This window comes from Panicum virgatum, chromosome 2N (genome assembly GCF_016808335.1).
Source record: "Panicum virgatum strain AP13 chromosome 2N, P.virgatum_v5, whole genome shotgun sequence".
NCBI classification, from domain to species: Eukaryota; Viridiplantae; Streptophyta; class Magnoliopsida; order Poales; family Poaceae; genus Panicum; species Panicum virgatum.
The window spans coordinates 38,811,876-38,826,406 of record NC_053146.1 but is presented as its reverse complement, the minus strand read 5'-3'; the positions used below and the strand labels follow the sequence as shown (position 1 = coordinate 38,826,406).

General features: G+C 42.3%; 1 protein-coding gene across 1 annotated transcript; it reads left to right on the top strand.

The window, feature by feature from the left end:
- Positions 1–2,277: 2,277 nt before the first annotated feature.
- Positions 2,278–13,334, top strand: LOC120660392 (putative disease resistance protein RGA1). Its single transcript, XM_039938907.1, has 10 exons — positions 2,278–2,713; positions 5,134–6,261; positions 7,070–8,422; positions 8,510–8,675; positions 9,593–10,205; positions 10,690–10,946; positions 11,104–11,242; positions 11,328–11,874; positions 12,469–12,612; positions 12,703–13,334. The coding sequence occupies exons 1-5, from the start codon at positions 2,399–2,401 to the stop codon at positions 9,808–9,810; spliced, it is 3,180 nt and encodes a 1,059-aa protein (XP_039794841.1). The 5' UTR covers positions 2,278–2,398; the 3' UTR covers positions 9,811–10,205; positions 10,690–10,946; positions 11,104–11,242; positions 11,328–11,874; positions 12,469–12,612; positions 12,703–13,334.
- The last annotated feature ends 1,197 nt before the right edge of the window (positions 13,335–14,531 follow it).

The following is a 14,531-nucleotide window of genomic DNA, read 5'->3' as shown; positions in this document are numbered from 1 at the left end:
GATAAATTAATAATTTACCCCAACTCTTCCCAAATAGATAGGAAGTTGAGACTCTCCTAATATAATAATAGTTAGATTGGGATGAGATTATTGAGTAATTGTAAAAGCAACTCCTTCAATAATCATGAATGAAAGAAATATAGGGACATTTCGATTAGTGGGTTATTGAGAAATATTTAGTTTGAATTTTGATAGGAAAACTTTACCATGACAAGCAGCACTTTGCTTGTGAATTGATATAAGAATATATAACAATGCAAAATTATGCATCCTTCCATCTTAACCAGCAACTTAAATTTGGTTAAGTTGGTTGGATTCAACCCTAATTAGTGCAAAATTTTAACTTTAAGTGAGCTACTTAGTGTTTGGTTGAATAACTAACACCATAAAGTAAGGTACATTTCTTTATTCAAAGAGGTCATGAAGTATCAATCTCATCCACCCGTAGCTGATAAGGTAACGATAAGCCTAAGCTGTGTGTGACCGCTAGTCCACAAGAAGTCAACGAATGGTCTATGTACAAATTTCTACGAGGCGCTTTCAAATACTCCACACGGCCAAGACTCAAACCCTATTACCCAAAGCCCAGCCTGGACCTCCTAGCATACTTTCAAACAAAATGTTGGATAGCTTATAGGTGTATTTTGAAATAATGTTTTTTTAACTAAGGAGATTCTCCCTCCGCTCATCTTTGTAAATGAAGGTAGATTGGAAGCATTAAACATTTTGTAATTTTTGAATCAAGGATTTACTCCCTCCATTTATTTTATAGGACTCACACGGATCAAAAGTCATATTCTTCGACTAATCTTTAGCCTAAGAATTATGTATTGTGGTTTACTCTCTTCACGGATCAACACAAGCGTAATTTATGGGGGAAAATGTTCAAAATCAAGATTCCACTTTAAACTTTACCCATAACATCAATTGCTACCCCAAAATTGTTTTTGATATAAATCTTTTTTTAGATTACACAGTACAATTCATACATTCACAACATACGCATATTCTTAAGATTGACGAAGTCACCACACATACGCAAAGCCTACCTATATGAACATCTTCGAAGATTGAAACGGCAAATTCTCAAGATTGACGAAGTCACCACAGGTGTTTTGCTGTCGATAGAAACGTCAGTCTCGCTATCGACAAAAATGTCGCCTTCACTGAAAGCACAACGTCATTAAATTCTAGAATATTTTCTCCCACAGGGAGTCGAACCCGGAAACTAAGATGCTACTGAGGATCATATAACCACTAGGCTACAGACCCTTTCGCTTGATATAAATCTAGTGAGGGAAACATGTACATAATTTGATTTTTTTTCAAATAAAATATGCTCAAATCGATAGATGAAGAAAGTATGAACTAGGACCTTCATTCATAGTTTTAAGTAAATTATGAACAAATTCCTCCATACGTTAAACATGTATATAATTGGATTTTTCGTAAATACTATGTGTTCAATTTGTAGACGAAGAAAGTATGAATTACCTTCATTCATAGTTTTAACTAACTTACAAGCTAATTTCTCTGTGAAATAAATATTGTAATTCTAGTTGTTTTAAATAGATTAGTGGTGGCATGAAAAACATGGACATATGGTGAGTTTGTTGACTCATGCAACTAACTAGACTTTCTAAAAAGATGGCTAGAAGTTAGTTTTGACATGTAAATCAAATCTAACCACTTAATTCAACAAGTAGTTATTGTCCAACTTATAATACCGAAACTCTTTTGTGAGATTATTTTAAACACTAGAATTGCATTTTTGTAGGATGAAGGAAGTACCGTACCTAGACTGTACTTAGGTAGTATACTTGTCTGTGTTGATAGCTGTTTGAGAAGGATATATTATTGTAAGGGTTGTAATGTGCAGCAGCAAATTAATACTGAATTGTAGTGTGTGATAGTAAGGTTGTTTAGTTTGCCAAAAAATTTAGGTTTTGATATTGTAGCACATTTAGTTGTTATTTAATAATTAATGTCCAATCATAAATTAATTAGACTTAAAAGATTTATTTTGTATGAAATAGTTAAACTGTGTAATTAGTTATTTTTTAACTGCATTTAAAACTACAAGCATGTGTCCAAAAATTCGATATAACATGATCCTAGAAATTTTGCCTTTTGGAAACTATAAACATGATCTAAAGACTTTTTTAGTATCGTGTGGCAGTTGCCACCTTTTTTACCATTTTTTTTACCACCCACTAAAGACTTTTTTTTTTTTGCGTGACACCCACTAAAGACTTGACAAGTCAAAGTCAAGAAGCCCATCGCCTCGCTCAATCCTAGCTGTCTTCCCGTACTGCGCTCTTGCTCCTCACTTTCTCTTACTCTCATCAATTATCACTCCCCTCACCCACGGCCCACGCCCACGGGGCCACGTGCAGCCATGGTTGGCCCCGAGATGCTCGTGGCCGCGGCGGTGAACCAGGTCGCCCGGAAGATCAACGAGGTCATCGGCGTGGCGCAGGGCGAGGTGAAGCTGTGCTGCAGCTTCAGCGACGACCTCGAGAGCATCAAGGACACCATGGTGTACCTGGAAGGCCTGCTAAAGAACGCGGAGAACAACTCCTTTGGGAGCGAGAGGGCGAACCTTCGGCACTGGCTCGGCCAGATCAAGTGCCTGGCTTACGACATCGAAGACATCGTTGATGGATACTACTCGTCCAAGGAGCAATATGAGGGAAGCAGCTACGCTCAGAAGGTGACACGATTTTGGATTTTCCCTTCTAATTTTCTTCCTAAGTTGGCAATTTCTTTAATTCCGACTAAATGCAATGAACTAGTTCTATGGGTAAAGAAGATAAAAGTTATCCTTTTCAGAAGTAGACCTTTTATTATTCGCATTTGATTTTGGGATCTAAATGCATACACCACACCTAACCATCGATAGGGACACTTGGGGGATCAACATTCCTGCAGTTTTATAGTTTGATTTATTATTTAGAGAATGTCCTGCAGATAGATTTATGTTAGAGTATACCAGGATATCTCTATATTAGTTAGATTAGGATTGTATTTGTATCCTACCATATTTGTAGGAGAGGTTCTTTGCTCTCCAAGTCATGTACTTATATATTCAGCCTCAAGGCTCATCCATCATACGCAATCTTGGCCGCTTCGTCCGCACGACAATCTTCGCAAGCTCATCATCGCCTCCACCGATCGGGACGCCTCCGCCGACTTCGCCCATCGTTGCCTCGCCTTGCGCATACTCGGTCTGATCAGCCGACGTGCGTGATCCACCCAGCTCCCATGACGTCTGTCCTCGTCGTCCGCGTCTACTCCCCGAGCATGGAAGGCTGCTGCTACGTGGCCTCTTCGGACAGAAGCGGCACCACCCGTGGTCTTGTTCGCCGTTGCATCCTCACCGCCCCGACCATGTCCACGATCTCGTCGTCAATTTTGCGTCGATGCGCCCTACGCGCATGGTCTTCATCAAACTGTTCGAGTTATTCGTCGTCTCCTTCAAGCACCGCTGTCGTGTTATCCGGAACATTCGGCCTTACACTAGACAGTCTAGCTTCACCTCCTCACTTCGTCTAGCACAACCACATCGCCAGCATCGCTGTCGCCTCCCCGACTACTTCGTCTACTCTAGCAACAGCAGGATACGTCAGCATCTTCTACCCCGCCGTTCTTCTGCACCTGCAACCACCGTGGAGGCCTTCTCTGCTGGTCCCTCAGAAGACAACGTCTGGTTGTGCACCCTACCTTACATGTCCAGTATTGGCAACACCGGTGCATGGTCATAGTCCCCGACACGTTCCCGGGGTTGGCTAACCCAGGAATGCCTTGCTCGATGGCCTGACTACATCGACTTTGGCAACTCCCCCCTATGATTGCCTCGACGCGTTGCCATCTTCGTCTCCGGTGCCTTCTCTTTTCCGCCACCATCTTTGGCTTCCCCTCGTGCGCCCGTGGCTCCATATGCGGCTATCTCAACTTTGGCATCCTCAACTACTACGTCGACCACGACTATCCTACGCATGGCATATTCGACTACAGCTATTCACCCTCACGCTCGGTCTACCTCGACATTGGCACAATGGGCTACCATTTGCTTGAGCAACCTGGTGGGTTTCCACTCCAACCACAGTATCTGCGACGCACTGACCATTGTGACTGCAGGGGGATGTCAGCTCACCGACTTCTCTCTAGTCTCACCTTCTGTGATGCTCCTGCTGTGATTGCGGGGGATATTAGAGTATATTAGAGATATCTCTATATTAGGTAGATTAGAATTGTATCTGTATCCTACTTCCTACCATATCTATAGGAGAGGCTCATTTCCCTCCAAGTCATGTACCCCTATATATTCAGCCCTAAGGCTCACGCTAATATCATCTATTATACGCAATCTATTTCTACAATTTCAACATACAGTATTATTTGCTATACTACTCCAACATTGTGATTGGAATATAGTAGTATTTGGTCTTTTTTTATTTAAGAAATGCTACTCCAGTAACTACGCATGCCCCACGGTACCTAGGACTGGAATTCAGTTATATTTGTTGTAGATTCATAACAGCTCCAGTTAATCTGCTTTTATAACATGGGCCTTTCGTATTATATAAAAAGCAATTTATAATCATACAACTCAAAATTTTAGCCCACTTTTGTTGATTTTCATTAGTCGAGGACTACAATTACAGCAGTTTGATGCTCATTTGGCTACAGGAATTTTGTTGGTTGTTTTTTTTTCTCCTCACTTATCGACCTGCGTGGTAGTTTAGCCTGCAGACTCTTCCCAATTCAATGACAAAGTTGTAAACCTTGGCAAGCTATCATCTGCTAAATTTATGACCTGGCTTCAGAATAGCAAGTTAGCAACAATTGCATAGCCTAACAATGTTGGGTGGCTTGTTTGTATTGAGTTTCCAATGTGACTATCTGGGGATTTGACTCATAACCTGCGGACTACACTAATATAGTAGTATACAAGATCCATTTATCACCAATCTAATTCTAGAAATAATAAAAGGACCTACCTTTTTAAATTCTAATACACCTGGGCCTTGGGCCTCTGTTTCTAAATAATGCACCAAGACTTCTTCATTGTCTTTTGCTTCCCGCACAGTGATTGCAAACTTACAGAGTAATGTGATGGTGAGTTTTCAGGGATCGATGCTCTGCTCTTTATCCAATCCGATGCTTTCAAAAGTCGGCATGGTTTATAAGATGAAATCCAAGAGGGAGTTGTTACAGACAAGACAACATTTACCTACCCAATATCATTTCATCTCACATATTAACTCAGTGGTAAATTTTGATGAGAAGCAGACAACATCATACAGAAATAATGATATCCAAATTGTTGGGAGGGAGCAAGAATTGGGACGTATTATGAGCATGTTAATGCAGATAAATGTGAAAGAGCTTACCATTATTTCCATAGTTGGACCAGTGGGTCTTGGGAAGACAAGCCTTGCCCAACTTATTTTCAATGATACAAGAGCAGAGACATTTAGATTCAGGATATGGGTTCATGTTTCCATGGGCAATATCAACCTTGAAAGAATTGGGAGAGATATAGTTTTGCAAACTACAGAAAGGATTGAGGGAAGCATGCAGATGCAATCAATCAAGAATGCTGTTCAAGACATACTTAATCGGTATAGCTGCTTAATAGTGTTGGATAGCTTGTGGGGCAAAGATGAAGAAGTGAATGAGCTCAAGCAGATGTTGCTTACAGGTAGAAAGACAGAAAGCAAGATCATAGTGACCACTCACAGCAGTAAAGTAGCTGAGCTGATATCCACTGTGCCACCATACAAATTGTCTGTCTTGTCAGAAGATGATTGTTCAAGTATATTATCTCAAAGGGCAATGACAGGTCATAGTGACCCACTTTTCAGGGAATATGGAGAAGAAATTGTTAGGAGATGTAAAGGCATACCATTGGTAGCCAACTTTCTTGGATCTGTGGTGAATGCTCAAAGACATAGGCGTGAGATATGGAAAGCTGCAAAGGATAATGACATGTGGAAGATAGAGGAAGACTACCCCGAAAACAAAATTTTGCCAGTATTTCCATCATTCAAGATAATATACTACAATATGCCCCATGAGCTAAGGTTATGCTTTGTATATTGTTCAATCTTCCCTAAAGGATATGTCATTGATAAGAAAAAGCTTATTCAGCAATGGATTGCACTTGACATGATTGAATCCAAACATGGAACATTGCCGCTTGATGTTACTGCTGAGAAATACATTGAAGAACTTAAAGATATTTATTTCCTTCAAGTAAGCTTTAGTAAATACTTATATTTCTTGTTTTCTCATGTATAATTTACAAGCAACACAGTAACATCCATCTTAATAAGCTTTAGTAAAAACATTTCCATGAAAGAAGGTTAACATATTAAAATCCTGTTATGTGTTATGAACGATAATGGATATGGAAACAGTATGTTTATTTTTTCTCGAACACGAAGGAGAGCTGCATAGCATTGTATTGATAGAAGATGGAGTCATACAGAGACTCAAAAAACACAGACCGACACACTCACACCCCACAAACAGAAAAGGGGCCTAGTTGCCAAAATAAAAAAAACAAATCTTGTGCCAACGGCCGACCTGACCTCACACTACACCGTTGAGATGGACACACACTAAATATCTATGAGCATTCATATACTTTTACAGATAAGATAGGACAAACAACATCACATATATAATGTTCTTGACTCAGGTATCATTTTGCTTTTGCTTTGAACTAATACCTAAAAAATATTTGGGTTCAGGACTTATGTTGATGACCAAATCATGCCCATCTGATTTAGTTTTAAGACTTTGTTTAATAACATTTCTAAAATTTTATTAAATGCGCAGTATATATTGCAAAGATTGGCTTTAATAATTTGAATAAACCATCATGATATTAATACATTTGAAATGAACTCTTATTAAAAATTGTGCATTTTTTTCTTTTGAGATAGTTCATTTTCCAATCCTTTATTCTCCCCTAAGATCAACCATAAGATTATTGCACCATGACAATTTAGCTATTTGGTTGAGTAAGCTAGCTAATTAACATCGTTTTCATTTACAGATTAATGGAGGAATTTCCAATAATTCTGATGAAATGCTCTGCATGGATAATTTGGCACATGATCTTGCTAGGTCAGTTTCTGGTGAAGATATCCTTGTGATCTTAGATGCCAAGAATGAACGCTGCAATAGAAATTATGATTACCGTTATGCACAAGTGTGCGCTTCTAGCTTGCAATCAATAGGTAGCAAGGCTTGGCCTTCCAAGGCAAGGTCTCTAATTTTCAAGACAAGCGGTGCAGAATTGCAGCATGTCAGTGAAGTTCTTTCAGTGAACAAATATTTGCGTGTTTTGGATCTCAGTGGATGTTCTGTTAAGGAGTTACCTGCTCCCGTTTTTCAGCTGAAACAGCTGAGATACCTTGACGCTTCAACTTTGCCCATTACAGATCTGCCTCCCCAAATTAGTGGCTTTCATAAGCTGCAGACATTGGATCTGTCAGAAACTGAATTAACAGAGCTACCAGCCTTCATTGGTAACTTAAAGACGCTGAAGTATTTGAATCTCCATGGTTGCCAGAAACTTCAGCAATTGAATAACCTAGATCTGCTGCACGAGTTACAATATTTAAATTTATCATGCTGCCCTGAAGTTAGAAGGTTTCCTGCATCTTTGGAAAGTCTCAGGAAACTTCGTTTCTTGAACCTTTCGGAGTGTTCTAAGCTTCCAACATTGCCTGACGAACTATTGCAATCATTCTCTAGCTTTTCTTCCATTGTGGATTTGGACCTAAGTGGTTTTGAGTTCCGAATGCTCCCTGACTTTTTTGGCAACATTTGTTCACTTCAGTTCTTGAATCTGTCAAAATGCTCTAAACTTGAGCTACTACCCCAATCATTTGGTCAGCTTGCATATTTGAAAGGCTTGAACCTTTCGTTCTGCTCTGATCTTAAACTCCCAGAATCTTTCAAATACCTTACTTCTCTTCAATTTCTGAATCTCTCACACTGTCCTAGTGTAGAATATTTGCCATCTTCTTTTGACAGACTTAGGAATCTGGAGTATCTTAATTTATCACAATGTGTTGGACTCAAAGCATTACCTAAGTCACTTTCAAACCACAAAAAGCTCCAAATTGAGGTTTTGGGGTGCCAGGATTGTGTAGTGCAGTCCTGTTCGCTAAGCTTTGGAAGTTCGCAATCCCATCAATGGTCACAGCAAGTTGAGGAAGTTGGAACAAGTAGTGCTATTTCAGATATCACTCCTGAAGAGCCTGCAAACAGAGACAAGGAAGAAGGAATAAGTGCATCAGATGTTGATGAAGTTGATTATCCACGAAACAATATGAAGCAAAAATCGACATTTGCTTATCATAATGGACAGAAAAGTGAAGAACCTGAATTTATTAACAAGGTAAATTCAATGTATCACCAAAGTTTATTTCCATGAAATTATCATAGCAGATGATAGTAGTTTACAATGTTCTTATTCTTTTTGTAGCCAAACTCAAATGGAGAGATAGTACAAGTATTCCCTGGACAACAGTTCTCATCCTCTCCATCTCGCCTTTCTTCCATTGCATCAAGTTCGAGTGCAGTGTTTGTATCTGGCTCCTCCTCGGATGTCTCAATAGCCGACCATCCATTGTCCAATGATGAAACATCAGGTTTGAAAATCTATCTGAAATTTTGAATGAAATATTATATTTTTATTTTGAAAGCATCTTAACGTGCAAATTGGGATCACCTTCAGTTCAAAATACTCTTCACTATCTTAGAAATGCAAGCTTTTTTTAAATATATTTTTGAAATATGTAATTTGCAGTTTCAAACTTATATGTGTAGTCTGACAAATTAATATATCTCCAAATTTTTTGAAACTTCGCATGTTGATTTAGTGCTCAACTAAAGTGGTTCTGAAGTTTCCAAGAATATGACGTGTTCCAAGGTTTAGAAGATTTAGAGCAGTTTTACCTGCTATGAAAGTAATAGCATCACAAGTGCGCATATATTTACTTTTCCCATAAATATAAATATTTATCAATTAGGGGGGGGATAGATATTTATGAATGGTAACTGGTCAAAGGTAACCTTTGAAAGAGAGGAAGACTCAACCGCATGAAAATAGGCGTGAATAGAGCACAAATTGAGTTTAAGGTTTGTGCATAGCAGAACCTATACTGTACTACTAACTATGGTCCAAAATTGATGCTGTCCCTTTATTTCAAAAAAAATTAATGTTGTCCCGTAATGCATGTAGTCAAACTGTTAAACTTTCGTCACTGCTGTTCCACAAGAGCACTTAGTTTTGTCACATGAAAATGACAATTCTTCATCATAAGCAGAAGTACATAATTATATGTATCTGAGTTTTACTTAATAGCATATCAGAAGAACATTCCAGCATGTACATTAGAAAACTTAATGATAGGGTCAAGAGGGATTTCAGGAACTAGTGGTTTCTTTTGGAAAAGATAATTCGAGTCATTTCCTAAATTTTTGAAAAGAATGTTATAATTAAACTACAAGTAAACTGGGTCCATTTAAATTTTAGTTTCTTATGTTGGCTTTGGACTTTCAATAGGTTTACATCCCGAAAAGAAATGCAAGGAACCTCAAGTGCCGGCAGAAGATGGCCGGATTTCGGAACAGGATGATGATGAAGCATCTTCATCACACATGCCGTCGCGTCGGCATGAAGTGGCCCCTGCCAAACGAAGCATTGACAACCATATTGCTGACTGCAGTGGAGAACATCACTTCACTGCGCAGTGCAATGGGTCGAACCAAGGGGTTGTGTGATGCAGCAAACCAACTGGAAGAAATTTTCCATGGATGGAAGTTCATGCGGTACTCGCATGAAAGAAGAGAGCCGCAAGCCGTTGCTTTTGACAGAGTTAAGTTGCCTGCGGTGGAGGAGCAGAGAAATCTCTTCTTCAGTCTCGTCGTTGGAAAAGCATATGCGTCCTGAGTCCTCACGGACCATTAGCAAGAAAAAAAAAGAATTGTGCCAGTGAGCAGCAGAGAATTATATATATGTTAGTGATTTTCCCTATTCATCGTAATTTATAAACTTTGCTTGCTGCTTGTACATAAAGTACATATACATATCATCGACGCATCATATGCGGTTGTAATTTTTTGAGTGATGTGTCACATACACGGCGATCTTTGTGATTTTGTTAGCGTTTCGTCAGGTACTCATTTTTTTCTTTTTTTTTTAGCAAAAGGTCAGGTAGGTGTGCCGCAGCCAATCTAACACCAGACTCTATCAGGCCTGCTCTGTGGGGGGGCCAACTAGACCTGGGCATGGGCTGCCCGACCCGACGGACCCGACCCAACCCGCCCGAAAATAGCCCGACCCGACCCGACCCGAAGAGTTTGATGGGCGGGCTCGGGTCAAAATTTTTGACCCGGTATGACTGACGGGCCGGGCACGGGCTAAAAATTTTCACCCGAAACCCGAAAAACCCGAAGAAACCCGACATTTTACATAGGCCCGGCCCGACCCGACCCGAACCCGACCCGACCCGACTGGCTGTCGGGTCGGGTGCGGGCTCAATTTTACGGCCCGGCCACCGGGTCGGGTCGGGCACGGGCCGCTAGAAAAAACACCGGGATTTTTTTGGCCCGACCCGAACCCGACCCGGCCCGGAGGATGCCCAGGTCTAGGGCCAACAGGAATCAGCAAAGCCCATCAGACTCCACCAGCTTCGTCGGAGGAAAACGCCGTAGCCGGTGGATGGAGATTGGACTAGAGAGGAAAAGTGGCCGAGCTCGGCGAGATGGCGACGGAACCTTCCTCGTCGCTTCTCGCGGCCTCCATCTCCGCTTGGTCACTCACTCCTTGCTCCCTTCTGTCATAGCCTCAACGGCCCTCCGGCTCCCGAGTCAATCGCCACCTGACACACGAGCTCCAGTTCTTCCATCTCTCCGAGGTTAGATCTCCCCCCCTTTTACCCCGCCACCAATTTTATAAAACATCTCGCTCTCCTTTTCTTTACTGCTTGCGACGCGAGCCGCTGCGTCCGTTTGCTTGCGATGCGTCAGTTTTTTCTTCTTTCAATTCATTCATGTTCCGGTGACTTGCTCCAGGGCATTGGCTTTCTTGATGGGAGACGGTGGTAGGCAAGAACCCGGCGTCAGCCGCCTAGCGGATGGCTTGCCGCAGAAGCCTGCGCTGGGGTTCAATAGCTTTTGGCAGATTCCTGATAAGATTCAGAACTCTTTCAAGGTTGGTTTCTTTTTTTTAAAAAAAATCGAGATGTACGGAACTGGTTGCGCAGGTATGAATTGGTTGGGGTTGGGTGATGCAATAGGTGCATTTTGGGCGTTTCCTGAAGAAGGATGCTGCTAGCCACGGTATGAATGCTGAAATGTCATCAGAGATGGGGAAAGAGTCGTGCACTGCTGCTGCTGCTGAGGTTAGCTTGGACAGGCAGCTCCAAGCTTGGAGGAACAATCCTAGTTGGACTGACGAGCCGCCAGAAATCAAGGTATCCACGATAATTTGTTGATGCACTTGGACACTTGTCTCTGAGCATCAAAAGTGATTGTTTACATATTCTCTCGACTCATGTCATCATTGAAGAATGAAGATGCATTAGAGTTGCCTGCGATTCTGGAAAAGTTGGCCTTTTGTATGAAATTCCAGTGATGGAAAAAATGTATGTGATAGTAGTACTTACTAGATTGTTCATATAATTTAAGCATTTAACATTACATGATCAAATTTATTTACAGGTGACTGTACCAGAAGGCTCCCTTTGCAACCTCAATCTAAGATTCAAAGCAGGATTACCACCGGATGCAGTGTACAACATCATAATTGACCCAGAGAACAAGAGAGTGTTCAAAAATATCAAGGTAAGTGTGTGGTTTTACTTCTTATGAAGATTGACTAAGCTGGAATGTTCTTCTGACTTCTTAGGGTAGCTTAGAAAATACATTAGCTCTGTTTTCTTGGTACATGTGTGTTGGGAGCAAAATCTTGGTACTTCTACTTAGGAGAACTGATCTGTTAATGGCTTTTTCTTGTGTAACATTGTGTGGAATGTGATAGTTCCGTGCTATATTTTGTCGATAAAGCATTAACCCCAAACTTTTACATGATGTTCATTCATCATATATTTCTTGGAGGTCTTTCCAGTTTTAACTTAACAGGATCTCACTTGAGTGGTAGGGCAAAACAATTCTTTTGTTGGTTTGAATTAGTGAGATAATGTGATATTCGGCAAAGTGCTAGGTTGTTCTGTAATACTGAATAGGGAATGGAACTTTGAATAGTGTGACATAAAATATGATTATGAGGGTATTCCATAAAAAATGAGGGCCAGGCATACTATTTCTTGCATAAAATTGGTATTAATAGTAAGCCAAGGAATTTTCTCATAAGAGGAAAGGAACTAAAATCTCACCCTAGAGGCAGGTATCATGACAAGGATAATGTTTCGTTTTCAGGAAGTAATATCAAGAAAAGTCTTGCTTGATGAAGGGTCGAGGCAAGTAGTTGAAGCGGAGCAGGCAGCAATCTGGAAATTCCTCTGGTGGTCTGGCATCTTGTCAGTTCATGTTTTTGTTGACCAGAACAGAAAAAATCATACTGTAAAACCTTGAAACACTGCCTGCTAGTCCGTTTGGTCAACACATGTTATATGTTGCCTGATTCGTGTCTTCGTGCAATGCCTTTTGCAGGTTAAGTTTAAACAAGGACGAACAGGTTTTATGAGAAAGTTTGAGGGTTGCTGGAAGATAGAACCCATATTTGTTGACAAGGAAGTATGCCTTCCTCTTCATCCATGTACTCTAGAAGAATATGAATCCTGTACTGGTGGTAGGGGCAGAGTTGCATCTGCCATTACCCTGGATCATCTTATCGAGCCTGCCCTTTTACCCCCGCCACCCATCTCATGGTATTTGAGAGGGATCACTTCAAGAACAACTGAGATGCTGGTGAACGACCTGATAGCAGAAACTGCTCGGTTGCGAGGCATTTCATTCAATGCAGATGGCAAACAAGATGCTGAGGAAATAGGCGGTGCGAGTGAAAGTCCTCCAGGAAGTGAGTTTGGTGACATTAAGGAAAGGTGGCGTCAGAGAAGAAGGGGACGGCATGGAAACTCCCTTAGATTAACGAGTCAAATGTTGTAAGATAAACGCTATGAATGAATGTTCATTTCAGAACAGGTTTAGTTTAGGGCAATATCCTAATGTTGTTGTAGATGATATGGCGTAAGATGGCTCTTTGTGAACATGTACTGAGCTGGTTGTTCAACAGTATGTATGTCTAATATGAATAGAATTTTACTTCTGATGAGTTCAGAATCGACCCCTCGCCAGTGGTTCTGATTGTCTTTTACTCCATTGTGATCTTTCTGAACACTTCTCTTGACTGTCAACTGCCTGAAGGACAACTCTAGTTGCTTTAACCACACGGTATACCTTCATCTTTAGCATGAGCATGAACATTACAGCATTATTTTGATATTGTGGAACGTGTAAATTGATATTTGGTAAAAAAAAATGAGATGGTTAAATGGCTAGATACCAATTGCTAAGATGTCCAAGCCAGATAACAATCAACCGCTTCCTCCTTTCTCCAAAGCTGCAAGCCAAGGAAAGCCCCAATTCCTTACCTTTCTTGACATGCTCAAAGCAGCACCTTGTTGCAAGCAATCAGCAATCAGAGGACAATGGAAACCTATGAAACTCAGCAGTACATAGCTTCATGGCCAATTCAACGCAAACACCTCCAGTCGTTTCGTTTCCATCAAGGCCATCCACATCGCCCCCGAAGCAGCCATGTCTGGCCAACGGCCACCGTCGTCGTTGCCGCCGCAGCCGCAGCCATTCCGCTTCTGGCTTCCCTACAGAAGCAATGTGGGATCGTGGCGGCAGCAACCACGGCCGCCGTCGCAGCCAATGCCATCGTTGCCTCGACCTCGACAACCTACGCCGTCGCCACCAACTCCGGCAGGGCCTCCGCCGCCACCGCCAACTCCGGCATGGCCTCTGCCGCAGCGGTCGGCGCCACACGCCGTGGTGGAAGATATCCCTCTCCAAACCGAGTCATCCGATGAGTCGGGCACGATCCCGGTCCAAAGCTCAGACTCGTCGCAGCTGCGAGGGGGCAGGCCGTCCGTGGCCGACCTGGAGCTGACGCTCTCCGGAGAACCGCCCACCGGCCATGAACAGAGCTCGAGCAGAGCCGACGGCAACCGCGGCAGCGACACCAAGATCGCCATCTCCGGCTTCCCGCGGTCGCGCCTCTTCGACGGCGCGCGCGCGCCGTACCGGCGCGAGATCGAGGACGGCCTCAAGAGCCTCGCCGCGCGCGAGACGCCGGCGCCGAGACCGGAGAGCGGCCAGGGGTACCGCGTCGTGACGCTCGCCGGCCACAACGTGGGCGCGAGCATGGTGCTCGGCAACGCGCCACCGCCGGGAGCCGGGGAGCCGGAGCCGCCGGGCTCGACGCCGAGGGTGGCCGCGAACGTGAACAGCAACGTGCAGAGCGTGAACAACTC

Bases quoted from the DNA above. Each gene is read 5' to 3' on its own strand.
- LOC120660392 (XM_039938907.1), top strand. From the start codon at position 2,399: ATGGTTGGCCCCGAGATGCTCGTGGCCGCGGCGGTGAACCAGGTCGCC. The intron at 6,262-7,069 runs GTAAGCTTTAGT...TTTCATTTACAG, and splicing joins AAGATATTTATTTCCTTCAA to ATTAATGGAGGAATTTCCAA. The intron at 8,676-9,592 runs GTTTGAAAATCT...GACTTTCAATAG, and splicing joins GTCCAATGATGAAACATCAG to GTTTACATCCCGAAAAGAAA.